At 38.0% G+C, this 22532-nt stretch overlaps 1 protein-coding gene across 2 annotated transcripts; it reads right to left on the bottom strand.

Moving 5' to 3' along the window:
* Window positions 1-645: 645 nt before the first annotated feature.
* Window positions 646-21182, bottom strand: chrna11 (cholinergic receptor, nicotinic, alpha 11). 2 transcript variants are annotated; one of them, XM_056741371.1, is made up of 10 exons: window positions 20983-21182; window positions 18713-18852; window positions 17728-17772; window positions 17421-17530; window positions 15830-15909; window positions 11288-11455; window positions 8817-9011; window positions 6061-6147; window positions 5175-5284; window positions 646-2720 (listed from the first exon to the last, which is right to left on the bottom strand). In XM_056741371.1, exons 1-10 carry the CDS (start codon window positions 21032-21034, stop codon window positions 1944-1946), a joined length of 1764 nt encoding a protein of 587 aa, XP_056597349.1. In that variant the 5' UTR covers window positions 21035-21182; the 3' UTR covers window positions 646-1943. The 2 variants fall into 2 exon arrangements, with proteins under 2 accessions (XP_056597349.1, XP_056597350.1); XM_056741372.1 differs by lacking the exon at window positions 6061-6147.
* Window positions 21183-22532: the final 1350 nt, after the last annotated feature.

Here is a 22532-nt window from a genome sequence, read left to right as displayed (position 1 = left end):
ATTTCTGTCACCATTTACTCCCCCTTTTGACATTTCAAAACTTTATGACTTTCTGAAGAACACAAAAGATGATATTTTGAAGAAAGTTTGTAAGCGAACAGCACTGGACCCCATTCACTTCCCTTGTATGAACACAATAGCAAAGCAAGTGACTGGAATCCAGTTAACAATCTTCTTTATATCTTCTTTTGGGTTTTTCCAAAGAAAGAAAGTAATACACGTTTGAAATGACAAAAGGGTGAGTAAATGATGACAGAATTTTTATTTTGGGGTTAACCTTTAAATGGGACAAACACGACCTATTCAACAAACTGTTGTATCATAAAGTATTAATATAAATCAATTAACATATACATTTATATTATTAATCAATAAGCCAGACTGATAAACAAACAGACGGGAAGTAAACTTCGGGCCAGGCGCCTGCACCAGATGAAATTGTCTATAGCAAGTAACAAAATGATATTTATGGCTATGATGTAAACTTTTTTTAAAAGGGACAACATCTTTCTTTACTCCATCTGTTTCATTCGAAAATTTGTCAACAATGAAAAAACATTTCTGGGGTCTTGAACAAGGAAAGATTTAATCAGATCAGTTAGATGAACTCAAATGAATACAGATAATAATCTGCTTTATGTTTATTTGAGAACAAGAGAGACAGAGAGAAGCGCCAACGTTTCCAATGACATTAGAGAATCTGTACACATTAGCTGTGGTTGTTCCACTGTTTCTATTTATACATTCTGAAGATCATCTCTCCTTTTCAAAACATCTCACCCCCTTCTGTCAGGGAAGATATAAGATTCTATCCATGTCTCTACTGTCTTTGTTCCATTTCTCCATGACATCCCGGTGGATCATTGCTGTTTGTTCTTACACTCTCTCTTACTTCCTCTCTGTAACATATTTTTCTCTTTTTCTCTACTGTGTGACTGATGCAGTCATTGTTTCTTTTTGGGGGGATAAGATGCGCTATTTCTCTCCAACTGTGAATCTTTTCTTCCTCCTGGCGGTAAACGTTGCTGAGTCTTACTTTCCCCCAACTGCCGGATCCATATATCTCTATTCATCCCTCTCTAATTCCCCTATCAGTCTTTCATTTCCTTATCTAGTTGTCTAAACAATTTTATTGTCTATCCTTCTTTTGTTTGGCGCCAAGCGCAAATTTGGTGTCTCGCTTTGTCTTTCATTACACTTGGTCTTCTCTTGCGTTGATGATCTCTCTGTCAATCTATATCTGTGCCTTTGTCAGCTCTGTCGCATCGTTCACTTCCTCTCTATCTCGCCATTATCAAAACCACTTAAGCCCTGCTGCAGGTACAGAAAGTTATCTGTCACTGACAAAAATCTATGCCAGCCCTTATCCTTCAGTCTGCTTTTGATGTCTCTCCCTGTCTCTATTACTCTGCCGCATTCACTTATTTAACCTCACCGACCCAAACTTCACCAAAATATATTCTGACATCATAGAGTGGCTTTGCACTGCTCTAGTTGAAAATGTTAACTTGACAAAACCTCACAAATTCTGATGGCTGCTCATTTCTGTAGAGCTTCATGTCAGGTTATGCGGCTGTCGACACAGTTGAAAGGTCATTGTCATTATCAATCTACATGGATTCTTTGTCATTCTTTCTATAGTTTGAGTTAAGAAGATCTTACCACATAGTGAACTGTTCCTCTCTTCATTTGCAAACACTTTTTGTGGTGTTTAGCTTTTGACACACATCATAGTTTAGTTATTTTGTTGTTTTGCCCCGATGTCCAAAGTAGAAGGGCACCAACCAATCAAAACTTTTATTTCCCAGCCATCAGGATCTCCTGCATTATTCCAATCATAGTTTTTGGAAAAAGTTGAGTCACTGTTTCTGGGGACGAATTTTTCCCATTTACGATCAATCAGTTTCAATGTTCTTTTCAAACAGCAAGTATTCACCACATAATCAGATAAAATCCTTAGAGACTGCCTCCACAAAGTTTGGCGCGGACATGAGAATGGAGATGGTGCAGATGATGTTAAAAACGCTGAACCCCACCAGACAAAGTCGATCGATTACGGCTGCGGCAAACTTCCATTGGTCTGCCACGCTCTCGTTCTCGTCTTGTCCGCGGAACCGGTCGGCAACAAAGCGCACCTCTTCTAAAATCGCCTGAAGCTGTGGGTCTCCACCTCCGCTGGTCCCCGAACAAGAACAACCACCTCCACCACCAGACACCGTGCTTGGACATCCCGTGGCCTCCAGATTGGGCATCGGTGGAGGCGGTGGGCTGCAAAACTGAGAGGGGAGGTGAGGAGGTGGGCTGGAGCCGACTGCCGGGGGCGACGTAACGGGATGTGATCCGCCGGACACGCTGTTTCTTTGCAAGGACTCGGAAAGCAGGGGCGGCGGCGATGCATCATCCAGACTGGAGAAGCCGATGTACAACAGGTTGCCATTGTTGTTAGCACTGTTGGTCTGGGTGTGGAGATGGGTGTGTCCGGAAACTCCTACGGCCTGCAGGAGGCTCTGGGGATGAAGTGGATGCAGCGAGGAAGATGCGTGGTGGTGGTGCAGGTCCGCAGAGGCAGATCCAGGAGCGTTCGGAAGGCTCCCGCTCTGGGATCCAGAGGAGCAGCGGCGTAAGTGGGGAGCGCAGGGAGGACGCTCAGGGTCATGACCTTCACCAGGACGCTTCATACGCAGAAACCAGGCCACCCACTGGAGCAAGACTAGCCGAACCTAGGAAAATGGTCAAAATAGAGAAACAAACCTGTATTGGTAAAGTTTTACCTTGTGGATAATTGTTATTTAACTTAGGCATAGTCCACAGGTACACGGGCAGTTTTTCCTTCTTCGTTTAAAAAAAATCAATGTACACATGAAAATCCGTGTTGGCCAATCAGAAGCCTGGAATCTGATGTCAAACAAAGGAGATAACAGCATGCATTCCAACACCATCTACAGGACAACACTGAAACCGGAGTTTCTAAAAATCTTCAACCTAGAAGGAGTTTTCATAAAAGTTTGGTTTCAATGACCGAGTCTTGCGTTTGCGTGTGGACCTACGGCGAAACTGCACGAACCCGTGTGCGTATGGAAATGGCCTTACTTTAGCTTAATTTAGCTTCTGTGCTTTTTGCGATTATAATACATTTTCGTTAAACGGAAAGTGCATTTCAGTTTGCGTTTCATGCTTTTCAATCTCCATTTGCTTATAAAAACCTGTGATAAATGTAACATCCTCAGCATCAAAATATGAATTTCCTCAAGTACATTTGTCATATACATATAAAGTAAAGATATGTAAAACTACAGGGAAAATACCAATACCAAAAATTGTCACTAATTGATAAAGCATATATCATACTCAACTGCACATCATAAATTATGTTTTACTTTAATACATAAGTACATTTAAAATGAAGTTCTTTTTTGAGTGCAATTATTGGGCAAAAATATTTAAGTAGATGTAAAAAAGTAATATGTTTTAGTGTTAACGGTAACAAGCATTTAAGAAATGTAATGTAAAAAGTATGATACTATGCTTTAATGTAGTGAGTGATTTTCGAAAGCCAAACATTCTGAAAAAAGGTACTTGAGATTAAAAAAATTTCACTGCAGTCGACCTCGAAAAGGAGAGCATTTTAAATCGCATTTTCCCCCATCCCCTTTAAAAGACTTGTGGACAAAAGTGGAACACAAGCATGTCCTCTTGTGTTTGGAGAGAGAGGAAGCGTGCTTTTTACAGCAGTGCAGCCCTTCAGCACTTTTGAATCACATATTGCACATCCATTACATGTGAGTACTGTCAAAACGACCGGTTAGATCGGCTTAATTCTATGTTAGCAAGAAAACGGAAGCAAAAATTCAGGCAGTACTTTTTCAGACGCTATAGTAGCTTCCAGTGCTCTGCTATCAGATAGGAGTTTAACAGCAAGGACTATGACACGGAGAGAGATAAAGAGGTGACATGGTGGAATTATTATGTCGCACTTGTGAATTCTGTTTAAGGAAAGACATAAAATCTGGCAAATATAGGACCAGTGTGGTTGGCACTGTTACAGTCCACATGCAGTTTGAGCAACTAGGTTGCTGTTTATCATCTTCATGCGTATTTGGTGTATTAAAAATGGAGTCTATCAGTATAACAAGTTCACATGGAACAACATGCAAATAACGCACACATAAATAAGATTTGTACATAAGTGATACTACCTGTTAAAATAGCTGCTTCATAGTGCTATTTAGCAAGTATGCATACTGGATCAAGTAAACAATGTACTGTTTATAATACAATGCAAATTGCAAAAAGAATTGTCTGAAAATTGTAATCCGTTTCTAAATTGAAAGATGACTTGATGACAACTACACCACATTTAGATCATTTACGTTTTCTAAGACTATGACACAAGATAACCACCTTGTCACAGGTGTCATGTCACAGCATGCTGAAAACTTGAAACAGACATTACAGAGACGTTCTACACATACAAACAGGCTGAATTGTCTCCCTCTTATTTTCTTCTGTATTTTCCTTCAGCATAACTCAAAACCCCACAAGTGTTACTCAGGCATCCCCGATCATTATCCACCTTTCTTTGAACTGCATCTCTTCTTCCTGCATAAGAAAACCATCATTTCTGTTACCAAGACTTTCCAGGTTGTTCAAAGGAGGACGGTTTCCGTTTTGAGTTTCTTAGAATCCCGTCTCTAGATGTGTTCCAAACTAGTATTGGGTGTAAACGCTGCTAATAACTAATGCTTGTAGGGTTTGAGATTTGAGCCAAGCCATTTGACTCCGACAGTGACCCAAGACATCTTACATCTGGTCTTGTGATGTAAAATTGATGTTAGAGTTCCGGAGATAATAAACCTGCCAGCTTTGCTTTGCGGTCACATTTGGCTTTGTCAGTTATCAGGGTTCGAGCAGCGAGACCGGGGCACATCAGCTGAGCTGCTAATTGGCTTCCAGAACGCTCAAATAAGGTCATTCATCAACATGGACAGACTGCAGATCTATATCCATCTGCATCCCATTTACTCATTTAGTCCCCCTCTGTAAGCTTTATCTCTATTATCAATTCAAACACTAAATTACAGCTTTCAGGACACAATGGCGAACGTTGAGAAATGTGCGGAAGGCATTAGCGGTATTAGGCACACCTGGGACTGTGTATGTGCATGTGTACGTACCCATTTGGGCATCTTTCCTCCGGTGGGGTCGTGATGGTGATACTGCAGCACAACCACTGTTGCAATAACCGACATGCCAACAATGATCATTGTACTGGCGAAGTACTGCCCTGAGAGAAAGAGAGACAGAGAGAACGGTATGCATAAATCTATCATTTATTAGTAGAACAGCTCCTTTTATCACCCAAGCATAGCGGGGCAAAATGTGACAAAAAAGGGCAGTGATTGTAAAAGAGTGACGCAGGGAAGAAATGGAGAACGAAGGGAAAGATGAGTGAACCATAAAAACGCAATCATAAAAGAGCGAGAGGGTCCCATTGAAACAGACAAAAGAGACAGAGCGCTGTGGATGAACACTCTTCCAGCAAATGCATTTCTGCAGATTGCATCTCTGCGGCTTCTGAGGGCCTATAAACCAAAGGGTGGAAAAAGAGAATGCGGGGCGGGTTGTTTTCACGAGGGGATCATCTCTGTCTCCAGTCGGATTCATTTTTTATTTTTCTTCCGCTTCACCCAACCAGCCCTGCCTGTCATTTCCAGTTAACAGGCTTTTACGATTCGCGTCGCAAATTACTATGAGAAGCAGAGCTTATGTTGCCAAGACCAGCGCTTTTGGCCACGAAACAAAAAGGTGGCCGATTTATTCAGGAGTGGCGCAGTTTGCGAAGCGCAGCATACTTAAAGCCACTGAATCTTACAAATCGTTTCAAGATGTTAAAGTTCAAATGCTCAGATGCAGACTAATATATTCTGAGGGCTCGTTGCCGGTATGTGCGTGTGCATCGCTTTGCAGATGAACCGCGTGGGAGGACGCAGGCTTGGAATACAGAAACATTGCAGACAACACACAGAGAAGCAAACAGATGCACCCACATGCATGCTTTACCTATCAGCGGGATGGAGTCGGAGGTTGCTGGCATGATCTCTGCCACCAATAGCATGAAGACTGTTAATGAGAGTAGCACAGTAATACCTGTAAATAGGTTTAAAACAAAAAAAAATGGATCGTATGAAATAGACATGTAATTGTGTATACTGAATTATACACATGATATAAGAAATTAGTGATAGACCGATATAAACCCTTAGGCTCACTTTTAGCCTGTCTGATATCCATATAGGCATTGTCAATTTACATATCATCTTCAATTTAAACATAATTTTGCATGGATTTAAAAAAATATTTGCATGTCTCATTTATTATCATTAAATTTTATTCCATCATTTATGCTGTAGTAAATTGGCCATTAGCCAGCCTCTACAGGTATCGAAAAATCCATATCGGTCGACCACTAAATAAATGCATATTTAATACAATGCCTAATATGGCATCTCTTGTTATGCATGAAATTGGCACAATCTCTATATAACTGGCAAACACAGCTTCTTATTGGATGTAACTCATCTTGACAGAATTTGATTGGATCTGATTGGACAGCGGAGCCGAGCTTGATGAAGTGATACATAAAGTGAATTACATCAGGCCATTCCTCTTCCTCAATTGCTCTTTAGTTTAGCTCAAGTCATCCCCCTCCGTCTCCCTTTCTATCCATTTGCCTGCAACAGCCCCCCCCCCACACACACACACAATCCATCCATCTCTATCTGCTGTTTAAATCTGCTTCGGCTCTCTTACTAAACCTACATATCTGTTTTGCTCAGCGCCGGCTTGGCATAATGGACACTCTATAAAATTATTGTGACAAATACAGCACCAAATGAGCTTGACTGAATGCATCATCTGAATTCATTTACATTATCCAAAGCATTGCATACAGTGCATTCCATGTATATAGCGGCAAACAGTTCCATGCTTGAGTTACTGATACAGTTTTACAGACAATATGCGATCGTTGTTAAGTTTTTGGGATTAAAGGGCAATGTATTGCAGACAGGTTTTTATTTGAGTGCCGGTTTATGCACCTAAGAACATTTCAAGCAGTAGTAAACATCCCTTTGAAGCTCAAATAAAAATTGTATCCAGGGAGACTAATGTAATGCTCATAAATGTGAAACTGGTAATGCATAATGCACTTCATATTGGGTTCTCTACCTCTTTCCAATTCAATTCTTTGAAATTTAGATTTTTACATAATCTGAAGACTGAGTAAATAAGATAAAGCAAATTTTGCTGAGATACAACCGTTTAAAACTCAGGAATCTGAGAGTGCAAAAAAATCTAAATATTGAGAAAATTGCCTTTGAAGTTGTTGATCAGGGCCACTGTGGCAGGCCATCCACTCACACAAATCACACAAAAGCAATGCGAGTCAATGGGTTCCGCTGTTATTCGGTTACCGACATTCTTCAAAATATCTGCAGAAAAATTCTGTCATCATTTACTCACCCTTTTGTTATTTCAAACCTGTATGACTTTCTCTTTTCTGCAGAACACAAAAGAAGATATTTTGAAGAATGTCGGTAACCGTACAACAGCTATACCCATTGACTCGCATTGCTTTTGTGTCCATACAATAGAACTGAATTGGTCGGTTACCAACATTCTTCAAAATATCATCTTTTGTGTTCTGCAGAAGAAAGAAAGTCATTTAGGAAATAGAAAATTGAGACAAGAGGGTGAGTTAATGATGGACGGAATGAATTTCAGCTCTTTAAGTTCGAATCGATACTAATACGTTTAAGCCCCTTTAGCATACGTTTGTAAATGTTTACCAGGGTAACTGTTTTTAACTAACAGAAGCATTTTTAAAATAGTCACATTCAGCATTTTTTTGTGCTATCATCATCACATACACCAGTGACAAATATCCACTCGAGGTGTTTGGAATGTAACATTGACCTCTGTGTACTTTTAGTGTAATTGTGTCCGCCTCGATTAAGTTGTAAATTTAATTGGCACGGACGACGACTGCTGACACCTCAAAGATGCTTGAGGATACATGTCGCACCTTTATACCAAACATTTTCCGAACAAATAAGCAAAGCATTTTTCCTGCTCACCCCCTTTTTAAAATGTGCAGCTCTGGTTCCTGGAAAGTGCAATGCAATCCGTCTTTCTCTTACACACATTGACTCTTCGTGCTTTAATTACATCAATAGATGAATTGCCTATATGAGTGTACTGCGATGCATTTCCCTTCAGCGGTGAGCAAACCCTCTCTTCGGTCGCTCTAAGCCTATCTGCATTCCCTTTATTTTATTTCTCTTCATGTATCCTGAGAATCATATCAAACATTCCTTTGATTTTTGTTTGACTATTTTCACTTGCTCTTTGAACTGGCAGTGATCTGAATGTTAAATATTGTTCAAATCATTAATTATTATTAATATTATTAATTATTAATTTAACTTCCATAGAAGAGTTAAATTGAATAAAACATTTAATGACACATTTCGAGCGCTTTGAAACAAGCACCCACACGTTTCTTGTGTTTCAGCTCTTTGTTTTATTGTGTAGACCTTGGAAGACAGAAACGTTCTTTTCAATACTAAGACTGCAGTGCCCACACACGCATCTTAACATAATTTCTCTGACAATATGCTTATAAATCATCCCTGTCCGTTCTGATCCACATTCGAAATATTCAACATTTTGACACCATGATTCCTACTTGACAAAACTGCCGTTCTATTCCTGGAGGCCATTTCACGTTCCCTCTTCCCCATATTCATTCATAATACCTAGTGAGATCTTCTCTCCAGAGTCGGCAGGTAGCAGGAAGATAAGCAGGGTCATGGATGAAAGCAGAACGCAGGGAATGAGCAGGTTTAAGGCGTAGTAGAGTGTCCGTCTCCGAATGGTCACCACAAACGTCACGTCTGGATAAGGTTCCTTACAGCAGTCGTAATACAACTCGTTCCTCGCGCCCGGCACACCTGAGTGGAGATGGAGCAAGAGGAGAATAATTACATGTAATGTATGCAATATGTGCACTTGTTGTTGCCGGGCATTAGTGTCGTGTTCAAAGAGATGCTGTCGTTCTTATAAGCGGCCAATGCTTCCACCTTTGATCTTCGACAAAAAAACATTCTAATCAGCCAAAGTCAGCTGGGGACGAGTTCTTCCCCGCGTCTGAGTATCATGCTTTTGTCTGAGCATCATTAGAGAGATAACCCCTATAGTTTCTCCTCAAGAACATCTTTGAAAAACAGATGCTGTAGTAAGATAAAACGCAGACATTATTTCCCTGCTCGAAAAGAGCCTTGAACAGCCTCAGCCTGAGCAATTCAAATGCTTTAAAGGACGAGTTCACCAAGAAATGAAAAATCTTACATATTTGACTCAATCTCATGTATTTTCAAAAAAAAAATCTTCTGTAGAACACAAGAGAGAATATTTTGAAGAATGTTGGTAACTAAACAACATTGATCCCCATTGACTTCCATTGTGTACAAAAAACATTTTTCAAAATATCTCCTTTGGTGTTCTAGAGAAGAAAGAGTCATACATGAGGGTGAATAAAAGATGACAGTACTTTTTAATTTTGGGTAATTATCTTGGTCTACTAGCTCCAACCATAGTCATATTGAATCATATCAAGCCTTTTATTGACTCTTGTTTGGCCTTTGTAGTCCAGCTTCATCAACCGTCTACACCAGGGGGTGATTTTCCAGGGGGGTTCTAATGTTGAGGCAAACGCTAATGTGTACATTAATATAAATACAGCAAGCGATCTGGTTCATCACCTGCTGAATGTTTAATGTGGTCACTGGGGAATATCAGCAAGAAAAAAAGTGCGATGACTTATGCAATGGGTAGCAATAATAAGATGAGAGTGAGAGACAGAAATGTGCAGCGCAAGATGGTTTTCCAGTCCACTTATCCACTCGATTTCATTTAAGTACTAACAGGCTCATTGGGTGGAATATGGATAAACATGAATGACATAAGCTATATTAAGCTGGATTTTCTCCTTTCTCGGTCTCATTTTAGTTGTGTGTAGCAAGAAGGGATAGAGCGGGACAAAGACTCGGGACAAGAAGGGGTGCAACAATACTTAAACAGAAATTAAAATAACAGATTTTGAAAACATTAACCTGATTTACATGTAATCATGTAGCAAACGCGTTTATCCACAGTGACTTAAAAAATGAGGCGAACAATTACATTAATAATCTGTATCCAGGCTTCAGTCCTAAACATCCAATTTTGAGATAAAAAAAAAATATCAAGGTATATTTTTATTTCAGCCATTTCAATCTTTGACATGGTCTTACTCAAGCCCACCACATATAACCAGGCCTTTCTGGTTCATACATACTGTGGGTATCAGAATATAAAATAAATGGCCTGATAAAACATAGATGTTAAACTTTTATATACATATTTGAATGTGCTCAGTTGATTGATCCGGATTTCCGCCGCAAAGTAAATATAGAGACCGCCTAGCCCCCTCATCAACCCCCCCCCAAAGCCGTAAACCTACAGGGAAAACACTCGTTGCCACGATATATCACTACACTCTAAACAATTATAGTTATATGAACCTAATAAAATATTTTTTATATCTAATCTTTTAAAATCAATAAACAGATTTTTTCAGTGGGACTTATCATTTGATTAAAAAATCCAACAGAGAATTTCTATGAAATGTACATTTATTATTTAAGTGTATGTAAAATTATGTCACAAAATATATTTTTAATATACACTTAATATTTTTGGTAAATTCTTTCCGAAACATTTTAGTTATTCACATTTACTCAACACTATTTAAACAGAATATTTCAATGATGTCACAGCTTTCAGAAGAACTCAATTTTACAAAACAGTGTAAATTGCTTCCCCTAAAATCACCGTAAACATTATGCTTCACATAAACAACTATATTTACGTTGCCAACCTCACCGGCAAGTCAAGAATTCACAGTCTAAACAGACCAGAAAGAAATTAAATCTTTGTATATTTGCATATAAATTCATTTCTGACAGCCACCCCACAAGCCGATCAGCCCGCCGTAAAAATTCCACTTGCAATCTATGGCCAGACCACCCCTGATAGCAAAAAAGATATGCTGTAAACATTTTATGCCATCACACTTCTGCTAAACGGAGCTCTCGCTGAGTCTAAGTAACCGATCACTGTTATTTCTACACCAACACACATTTGACATACGGTACAGCATTGTGCCCGTGGACAGAATGTTACTCACCCACAAGGTCCCACTCTCCATTGGGCATGTAGCCAGAGATATCAGCCTCATTCATCTGAAGGTCCAGCAGCCATCCATCAAACGTCCATGAGCCGAATTTAAGCTCGCACTTCTGGATGTCAAAAGGAAACCAGCGTACATCCACGTTACATGTGCTCATGAAGATACCTGGGATGGGGGAGGAGAAAACAAATATGAGGGAAAGGAAAAATGAATGTGTTATATAAGCCATCTAGATGTAATGCCGAGTCAGTTGGAGTGAGAGTCGGCTGACAAATGTACTGCCTTGAAATGCCACATTACAGCAGTTCATTCCAAATTGAATCCAATTGACCTTTTAACAGTTAAGAGATACACACTGAGAAATGCCTGAGCCTAAAGACCTCTGAACTCTACAAAGACAACCAGACTAACACAATTATTATCTTGTGACACACCACCTGACTTCATCACATCTGTGACTAAATAGACTCCAGATTAAAGGATAATGAAATTTCTGTTCCACTGTCGCGCTACTATTACAATTCTCAACTTTCCCCTGTCTACCGTTGGTCAACAAACAAATGATCCTGCCTTGACAACATTTGTTACGCTGGACCACAAAACCAGTCATAAGGAGACCGGGAGTATTTGTGGCAATACCCAACAACATTGTATGGGTGAACTTGGGTTAATAAACCTTAGAACGGCTTATAAGACAATACGTTTATAAGAGCTGCACCTTAAATCTGGTAGAAAGAAGACACGTCCGCCTTAAAAAGCACACGGCAGGCAGATGAAGTTGTTTTTCTTTTAAACTTCCTTTGCAAATAAGCTATTTATGCCACTGAACATAAATGAAACATGAACTAAAACTTCAAATGAAATGAACTAAAATGGAACTAATATCGCTTTCAGTCATCTTTTAAACAGCATAAGTAAAAGCACGGCTTCAAAAGCTTCCTAATCTTTCAACATTTATTGGAGGAATCACACTTGAAACAGAAAAGAAACTGCTCGTGCTTGTCTGCATACTGATCCAGAACATTTCCCGAAAATCACATCAAGAATGTTTCAATGTCGGAATAACCTGAACCTCATACAAAGCATTAGAACCAATTGACCACAGATGTGAGCTGCTTGAGCAGAATAAATGAAGAGCATGCAACGTTGTGGTATTAAAAGTTAAAATATACAGTTTGTGACTAAAATAAAAAATAGCTTTAGTAAGCATGACTAATAACAGCTTTAAAAGACACTGAAAGCATCCGTGTGCCTCAAGGGACCTCAGCAGAACATCACTTAATATGCTAAACACGTTTATTAAAGAAACACTGATAAAGGTACATATTTGATGTTCTAATAATGTAATAGCAAGTAATTACATTTAAGCTTGTTTACAAAACTGGGGGACTAAGGCAACTCTTATGCATTTCCAAAAGGATTCATTTTCTTGTTAGTTGAAGACACCAACAGCAACTTAAAGTTATAGTAAAACCAATGCCAGGTGGACACATCTAATAGCTCATCAATCGAAATGTGCCAATATTGCATTTTAAAAGCAAACCTCCAGTAAAAAACTTGCCATTGTGCAAAGCCTATCCAAAATAGTTTAGGGTACGAATAGCTCAAGAGCACAATCTAAATCAATAGAAAGCTTTAGCACTGCTCAGTCTAAGTGTCTCAAATCTCTCCTGGATTTTTGCTGCCTTTCTTTTCCACGTCGACGGCTTCTGCTCCGGGGAAGCAGGTGACTAATCCTTAAAGCAAATCAATAATAACTGCTAGTGAGCTAGCAAAACCACCTCACACTCCCGCTAAATAGATTCTTCAGTGGAAAGGCATCTGGCAAGCAGTAAAGCCAGCGAAAAATACTGAATGAGACGATGCCGAGAGGAGCGGGAGCAGTTCATGCATGCTAAAAACCTGTCATGGGCCCTTATAGAACGTCTTTTGATGGCTATATCTTTTTGGGCTGATAATGAATGTGTTGGGTCTCATAGGTTTTGTATAATACGTCTGTAAAATGCATTTATAGTTAGATGTTTTGCACTGGATGTTAACCAAAACACCTTAGTGGGTACACATATTATCAGTCTATATTCTGTAAGAAATCACTTAGGTGATAAAAAACATACACTCCCATTTGTGCATTTGGCTGATGCTTTTATCCAAAGTGACTTACGGTGCATTTAGTGTCTTTTATCAGCCCGTGTTCCCTGGGATCAAACCCACAACTTTTGAGTTGCTAGCAAAGTGCTCTACTTGTGAGCTATAGGAACAACACTTTTGCCCTTAAAGTGCATATGAGTATCTTAAATGTACACGTTGGTATCAAATTAATACCATTATGCCTTACATATTAAGACATTTTTAAAGGGTACCATCCCAGTGATAGCTTTTGTACCAGTGTAGGATTCAGGGCCAGTCGACAAATATGCCAAAAAATTTTGATACCCTAATTATTCTTTCCTAAATCAAATTTATTACAGTATTTGGCCGTCCCATGAAAACAAAAAAGCAGCCTAGAGGTTGGGTAGTGGTCCAAATTTATATCTTCTGTACAGAGCATAATACCAAACATCAGAAATGCAAACCTGTAACTTGTTCTCCTTATCCTCTGACATTCACATGAAGGAATTCAAGGTTTTTCTGTTTGGTACACTTTGAACGATAAAGATGCGTCTAAAGGATTTTTAAACAGTGATGTAAGAACTGTTCAGTTCAATTTCTTTTGCATCTTTTAATCAGCCTGAATTATATTATTTCTATTACAATGAATCATTTGTAAAAACAGAAAGATTCAGTTGAATTGCAAGACAAACAACCTGTGTATAGTCTTGGCGTTGCTAGTGTCAAGATACAGTACATTATCTGCAAATCTGAGCACAGTTTGAGACATTTATGAAATGTACAGAGGAGATAAATGTCAAATCACTACTAATAATTATTGATTATTTCCTTTCTCAAAAAAATCTCATTCCTGCCCAAAAGAAATAATTAACTAAAGACATTAAAGACATCTTATATGTGTAAATTATTTCCTAAACCGTAACCTTTATTGTGCATTTAAAAACATAAAACATCTTTAAAAAAGAGTGAAATGACGCAAATACTCCAGTCCTAGACACTCAAACAAATGCAGCCATTGTAGTGTTTTTTAGATCTCTCCGGGCTATGAGTCATCAGCTCTACATAATCTCATTACCATTATCTGTTCTCAGAAAGAACCACAAAACATGAGTCAATATAAGACTTTGTGATCTAGTGTACTACACAATCAACTTTGTCAACACAAGCCTCTTAATGAGCATATGATCTACTGTACACGAGGCAATAACGGTGATATAATTCAAAATGAAAATATGGGTGGGTAAAAGCATAAAAGGAAAAAACATAATCATTCAGACACATTATGATAACAAGAAATGCTTGCAAAAGAAACGGGCTGTGGTTGGTGAAATGTTCATCTTTTATCAGCATCAGCATCCATCTGCCTGACACCGATACACAGTCAGACAATTGCAGTAAATAAAAACCAATATTTTCAGTTTAGAATCTTTCTGTGCGTCCTTGGCATCTGCCCAGATCGCTGGATTACTCAAATGTGTTTACACCCATGCACAAACCCACTGATGAATAAATATTTTCTCAAGATGAGATTTCTCTCACTCTCTCCCTTATCCGTCCTCCCTCATTTTCTCACAGTCTCTGCCTGACTTGACTTCAAAAAGGCATTTGATTTCTGTTTGGGGTTGAGGGACTGCATGACTTAAAAGCCAGAAGAGAAATACGCGGCGTTAAAATGTAATGAAATCAGCGTGAGTTCCAAATGAGCCACGTGGGCAAGATCTGCTCATGATAGTGAATGTGTGTTTGTTTGTGTCTGAAGTGACTGTGAGGGTTATTTAAAGACTCTTATGCTGAGAGAGCACCAATCTGTGTGTGCGTGTACGAGAGACGAAAAGGGAATTTATATTAAAATGCATTCATTTATAGACCTGTGTTCAAGACTCTATGATCTTGTCATTGCCCAGAGGACTTTAGAACAGGCATGTGTTAACATATGCAAGAGATTCATGTTTTTACTCATTAAAATTCATTTCTGTTGTACTTCCAAAAATACTCAGATATGCATCTGCATATTTTTTAGTCATAATGCAACTCTGAAACATAATTTGTGAAGGCCCTCCTTACTTTCGCACCCTAAATGTCTCTGTCTATAAATTGATGGCTCATGATCCATCTTTTAAAGTGAAATACACCACAGGTATCTGATTTCCACACCTAGCACTCTGAGCTTCAAAGAAATAGGGCATCTGAACGACTGCACTTCTATCTATAAAATTCATGGCTTTCCTCTTAAACAGTTTCTCTTCCAATAAACCAGAAAGGACCTTTGCTACTTCCTTCCTTTGTTACATTCAGTGCTGTTGTTTTGTTTACCCCTTGTGGTTATAAAGCACTTGTGGTTTGCATCTCCTTTCAGCGCTTTTAGCATTTCATGCATCATATCTTATATGAGTGCATCATAAACATTAAGCACAATGGTTTAACACTGACCTGGAGGCAGGTAGTTGCAGTAGCCGCTGGAGTTCACCACCACATTAGATTTAAAGGTGGAGTCAAACTTATCGTCTGCACTGCAAATGAACAGAAAGTGAATATATTAGACATTTATGTTTATCTTTTAGTCTCCTTATGATTAAATTTAGTATAGTACAGAGAGGATGAGAGGAAGAGGGAAGAATCTATTCAATTGAGGATGTGGGTCTGGACTAGTTTACTTGACTGTGCAAGTGAAAAAACTCAAAAAGAGGTAGTAAGAAAACACATAAAAACTATAGAATTATAATATATAAAGTTATATTTAAGATACGAAATAATATATTTAAACACAATAAAATATATAAATAATATATTAATAGTGTTATATTATTATTAGATAATATTATATAAATATGATAATAATGTATATTTGTGTATAAATTTATATAAAATACAATAAAATCGTAAAATAAAAAATAATACTAATACAATAAAAAGCAATCTAAAATGTAATTAGGACATTAAATTAAAATGTCATTAATATATTATTATATACATCCATTATTATTATATAAACATCATAATACATTCTATTTTTATATAAATATATACAAAATAATGAAATAATAATGAAAATACGAAAACTATAATAATACAATAAATATGGCAATCTAGAATGTAAGTAGGACGCTATAACAAAATACATTACTATATACATTATTATATAAATATAATAGATTTTATTGTTATAAAAGATTATAATGTATAATATAAAAGATTATATTATACATCAATATATATTATATATGTTATATATACAATATGTATAAAATATAAAATACAAAAAACAATTATAAAATAATAAAATAAAAATTGCAATCTAGAATGTTAATAGAATGTTGCCCTGAGGTTGCTCCCCAGCTAGACTTTATACATCAAAACCAACAATGTACACATTTCAATTTTGAATTTAAAATGCCACACGAGCAAAGTTAACCAATAAGCCAAAGCTCCAACAACTCAAATCCGGGATGAGACTGAGGTCGTTTTATCTCTGTTCATCTGAAGCGAAGGTTAAAAATGTTAAGAGCTTCTATCGAGTCCTTGAGGTCATAACTCAGCGTGAATGAATCATGTCCTTTTCAAAAGTTAGCTTAAGGCAATGATTAAATTTAATGTGTAACTATGCAGCAAGCCCCACAAATACAAAAAAGAGTCTATGATGAAGGATGTTAATAGGCTGTTTGGACACCAGCTATTCGACTGAACGATCTGCTTTCGCCCAAGGACCAAATTTTCAGTTCATTGATCTGTAGTTGCTCCTCTGTTAAGACCCGCAGGTTGAATTATAGTTCTGATACCGCAATCCTCAATCACAAGTGCACAAACGAATGTCTGCTGATTGCAATTCCCCGGAATTCTTAACTGCCTCACTCAAGCTAGAGTTTTTCATCTCCGCCATCTGCTAACTGTAAATATAGCATTTTAGATGTTGATCAGCAGTATTCATTTAGCAAACCCTTCTATTTAAAGTCACTGACATATAGAAAGTGCTATATTTCAAACATTTTCACCAGTGTGGCAATGCACGGAGCATACAGCCCACCTGTTGTAAAGCAAAATGTCGGGGGTCCATATCTGATCAGTGGTGAAGCGTAGGTTTTTGACACCTGGATACTCAGACTGGTTCCACTGTAGATAGTGATCGTACCAGCGCTGAGAAACATAGTGAGACACATGATTTATAAATAGCAGATTCAACAGCAATGTTACTATTATTTATTATTTCCATATAGTGTATTTGCCTTGAGAAGGATTTGTTTACAGGACCATAATTGTCCGTTGGTTCAATTATAATTCTTACTTTTTAATAATATCTTCTGAACTTTGAAAGGTTATTAAATATTGCTTACCATGTTAACCCAGATATTGGAGGTCAATACTTGATTTTTTTCATCCTGTAATAGCAAGAGAGGTTAGAGGAGATCCGAAATCAATTGTGAGCTAGTTATTGCCCACAACACATGTCAGATAATGAGGGTTATGACTAACGATATGGTGTGTCGACCTGGAGAAATCCTATTGCCCGGAGGTGCTGCTTCATAATTCAGATACCTAAACAGGGGTGTCTGTTATGTATCAGTTTAGTGTTTTACAGCAGAACTTCTAAAGCTCTTTAAGACAAATGAAATTAAACACACACGACACAATTCTTGTTATACAATATACACTAGTGCTTTAAAACTAATGTCATTAGCACATACCAGAAAACTTGGTATTAAAGGTTTTCGCTTATATTTTAGTTTACACTAAGATCACCACTGCAGTTGGATCACAGAATCTGCGTCCAGGGCTTTTTCCCAGACATTGTTAAGATCTGAATGCCTTGATTTCAGCAAAATGTTCTATTTGACTAGGGATTTTATGCCTGAAAATAACCCCGTATATATTCAAACCTATTCTAACATTATGTATATGAGCCATTCTGTGCAAAGGATTCAAAGTGTTTATTGTCATATGCCCAGTGAGGAACCAAGTTTCCCTAAGCAATGAAAAAGGTGCTCATGCACGGGTACGGTGGGAGAGGAGCTGCTCACTCACATATATTTTTATATAATGAAGCCCAGATTGGGCTGTGGAAGATGTTCCCGTGATAATAAATAAAGGTGGCATGAGCGTGAAAAGATGTGAATATGAGCTGGCTGAAAGAGAGCAAAGTCAGTTGGTTTACGAACCAACTCGGCTTTGTTTGTCTCGGACATTAACGTCCATCTTTCGCATCAAAACCGAAGTCCGAAGAGTGTTTTTACACACATAGAGGGGAGAACCCACAACACCGTCTCTGAGAAGAAACTGATTAACAGATGTGATTTCTCCAAATGAAATGGAGGGACTCACCACATCCATGATCTGCACCAAGCTCAGCGAGATAACAACAGTGAGAGGTAGAGAATCATTGGCGACAGGCCTTTCCATAGGGTTATAATCCTTCAGGAGATTCTTTAATAGGGTCCTCTGGTACGGGCCTTGCAATGACACTGAGAGAAAACATGGATACACCAAACCAGAATAATAACTTCATTGAAATGACACATACACAGAGACATACACAATGGCACAGCTGACAGATTCACATGTGGCCTTTATTATTATGACGTATATTTCATTTGCTTTTAAGCCAGTTGTGCTGAGGAGGACCAAAGTGTAAAACGTTTAAATCATTTCTATCCGAAACCTTTATACATTATAAAGGAGTGTGAAGCGTTCATCTGTGTGTGTGGCACGAACAAGCTGTGACTAAATGGAACAACATTCATTCTGCTCGCGCTGAGCTGACAGTTAAAAGTGAGGCTGGATCTGCTCTTGAATTTATTATTTTCTCTGTTAGCCTCAAGACGTACAACATGTTGAAATGTTGTTTCTTATTCTGTTTACCAGGCGCAAGGTGTTTGTAAGGCTGATAATGGTTTCACGGCATACAGGTAAGACCGTACAACAAATTCCCTCTGGCATTCCTAAAGACAAGCATATATATATATGTATCATGTTTAAGCTTGTACAAACACTTCAATGCGATTCGGTTTTGAAAAAAACCACTGTCACATTCCCTCCAGACGGGTTAATATATCCTTTTATGTAAATATATAAATAAATAACATCATGAAAGCTCTCTCAACACACAGTATCCTAGGTTATGACAACATTTTGGGTGAAATAAGATCTGAAACGATACCATGTCTGATTCTATTCAATTGTGTTTCATAACATAATGAAAGCATTTAGATCTCCTAAACCGGCCTAAACAGGTTTGCAGGTCTTAACAGGTTACCTGATCCCAGTAGATAACTGGGCAAAGCCAACTGAAGACCAACCAAAACCAGGAATATGCTTATTGGCTGTACAATATGTGTATCTATATTTCATGTCTATCACGGTTCATTTAATTTTGTAGAGTTTTGTGAGGGTCAGGAAGGGTGTGCTTTCAAAGACGCAATCGCCGTTTTTTAATTAACTACAGAAATGATCCATTTTAAGGTTAATTACATTTATTAGTTAAAATGTGACCTCTGTGTTTGAAGAAACCCATGACCTTGATTTACACACTTTCCCTGTCTGCCTACAGTCTAAAAATTGCTAGATCGTTTCAACCCATGTTCGAGTCAAAGATTGCCATAATTTCCTCAGCCGTGGATTGAAACTACCAAGCATTATTTAGCAACGAACCATATTTTAAAACACACATGTTCTGTTCATGAATATTAACAAAGATAAACGTTATATACTGAAAGCATTGTATTTCTACAACTTGAGATTTCACATCAATCAAAAACAATGTCAGTCTTGGACTAAAGGTGTTCTTATAGGCACAAACAGATTGTACAAATAACATTGATTTTATGAATGTGTGTACTTTGGAGTAAATAATGAAAAATACACAAATCAATGATCAAAAAGGAAAATGATCAAACTAAATGTTTGTTGTTCTTAATAATTAAAGTGCTAAAACTAAACTCAGACCCGAATGTGCTTTGGCTGAATGTGATTAACCTAATGGAAATATCTTTCAATATCGAAATAGTCTGTATTCTAGACTAGATTTCTAGAGATTTTGGGATGTGACACAATTTAAAGCATGTTGAAGAGAACTTGCACATGAAACAACCTCAGATGACAAGACTGACAAGCGAGATAAAAGTTCTCTCTATAGGATTGACATGCAAAAAGAGAACGTAAAATGAAAGCACGAAAACCAACATTCCCCTTTACTCCACTGCAGTGACATGTCCATAACGACACCAGAGAAGCAGATCTACAAATGTGTTCTGTGCCTCCATCACCCACATGCAGTCTGTGTACTCATGGATTCATGAGAGAGAGAGAGAGAGAGAGAGAGAGGATGGGGGTGAAATTTATGATTGCAGCTTCTAATTCTTCATGGCAAAGCAGTTTCATCTTATTCTACGTCTTGTTTCTTCTGATTTTCTTTCCTACCCTCCTGACTGCAACTGTAGTAAGAACAAGCTTATGAAACATCTGGCGCACGAGGTTCCCACAGGCAAAAAGATTCACAGACTAGACAGATTTCTCTCAAATGTTCCATTACATTGAATCTCTTTTTCATATATACATACTCACACATACACATGAACACATAGTAAGAAACCTACCCTGGATCAGAGATGAGATCCAACACAGAGTGAAAACCAAAGAGTGCCACATTCCAGGAGATACGAAGAAAGCCGGGTCGAAAAAACAGGAGTATGCAGAGAAAGAAAAGTGGTGAAGGAAATATCCCTGTGGAGAGCAGGAGAGGACAGCAAACCAAGAGCTGTCTTGATGCAAGCAGTGGACGGAATAAATGTGGATGAGAGCGAAAGAGAGAGAGAGAAAGAGAGAGAGAGAGAGAGAGAGAGACTGTTACCCCGTACAGCCGGCAAATTGCAGCAGGTAAGAGCAGAGAATACAGAACCTGATTGATTTGAGACATACAAGTACGTTCTCTCTCTCTCTCTCTCTTCCCCCTGCCCCCCTCCCAAATGTCTGAGATTCTCAGAGCAGGACGGAGAGACAAATGGACAGGCGGATTGAAAAGACAAAGGGGGGCATTAAGGGACAACGGGGTCTTCCTGTATACCTGAAATAACCTCATTTGGTTAACTCCTCTCGTCCTGTTTTCATTCTCTGTTAATCTTGGTTTTATGTTATGCTAGTGTTGTCAAAATGACACTACGAAGTTAGATGTGAAATTCAGAGATCGCATGTTGAAAAGAGCTTGAACGGTATAACATCTTTAGCGAGGCAGTGAAGAAACATCTGTGTGGGCAGCATCCATATGAGCATTTACTATGCATTTTCATAATATGCTGGTGTTTAAATCTATGGAAAAATTTCAGTCTGCATGAATTTTTCTGTGGAATAAATAAAAAAAAATTCTTCAATACAATAAAACTAATCGTGGGACAGTGACAGCTTGGGTTTAATTTTAGGTTGAAATACGCCTTTAAATAAATGCATAATGTCACCGAGCTTGTAAAATGTCTATTATGGTAAGTACAGGTATCTTATTAACACAACAAATACAACAATTGAAAATCCTAAATGTCATTTGACAACCTTTGTATGTTTCGCCATAAGTGAACACTGTAATAAAGATGTGCTCAGTAAGAAATTACAACATCTGTTTTAACATTAACATTACAAAATGTATAAAAGAATTTTCCAACGACTTTGGATTGTAAAATTTAAGGCAGCAAAAAAACTGACAAGAGAGCAAATAAAATCTTTTCAATAAACAGGCTGTCTACATGCACATTGATTTAAACTTGTTTGTTCAGCTTTTTATAATTGTTATTTTACACCCTTAATAAAGGTGCTACACATTGCTATCGAACACTTTTTTGTCTAAATGGATCTGTAAATAAACTTTAACATCTGAAGAACCTTTCGGCTTTCTTTGCGGCACCCTAAAACCTTTACGCTGGATATGAAATTAGCTTTTCAAAATGTGTGAAATGACCAAATTTATCAGAATATCTCACCAGCACAGTCAGGCATGTTCAGACACACTTCTGTATGTGTGTGTTTTAATGGGATAAAGGATATTGTGGTGGAAGGCTTTAATTGAAGAAGTGCTGTGATATGCATGTGGTCCTGTAATGTGCTTAGTTAAACTCCTCTTCTCATTCGTTCTGCTGAAGTGCTGAGACAGGGGCTGGGG

Source organism: Triplophysa dalaica, chromosome 25, assembly GCF_015846415.1.
Source record: "Triplophysa dalaica isolate WHDGS20190420 chromosome 25, ASM1584641v1, whole genome shotgun sequence".
Taxonomy (NCBI): domain Eukaryota; kingdom Metazoa; phylum Chordata; class Actinopteri; order Cypriniformes; family Nemacheilidae; genus Triplophysa; species Triplophysa dalaica.
Note: the sequence above shows the minus strand (reverse complement) of the source record. Positions and strands in the feature narration are given on the sequence as shown.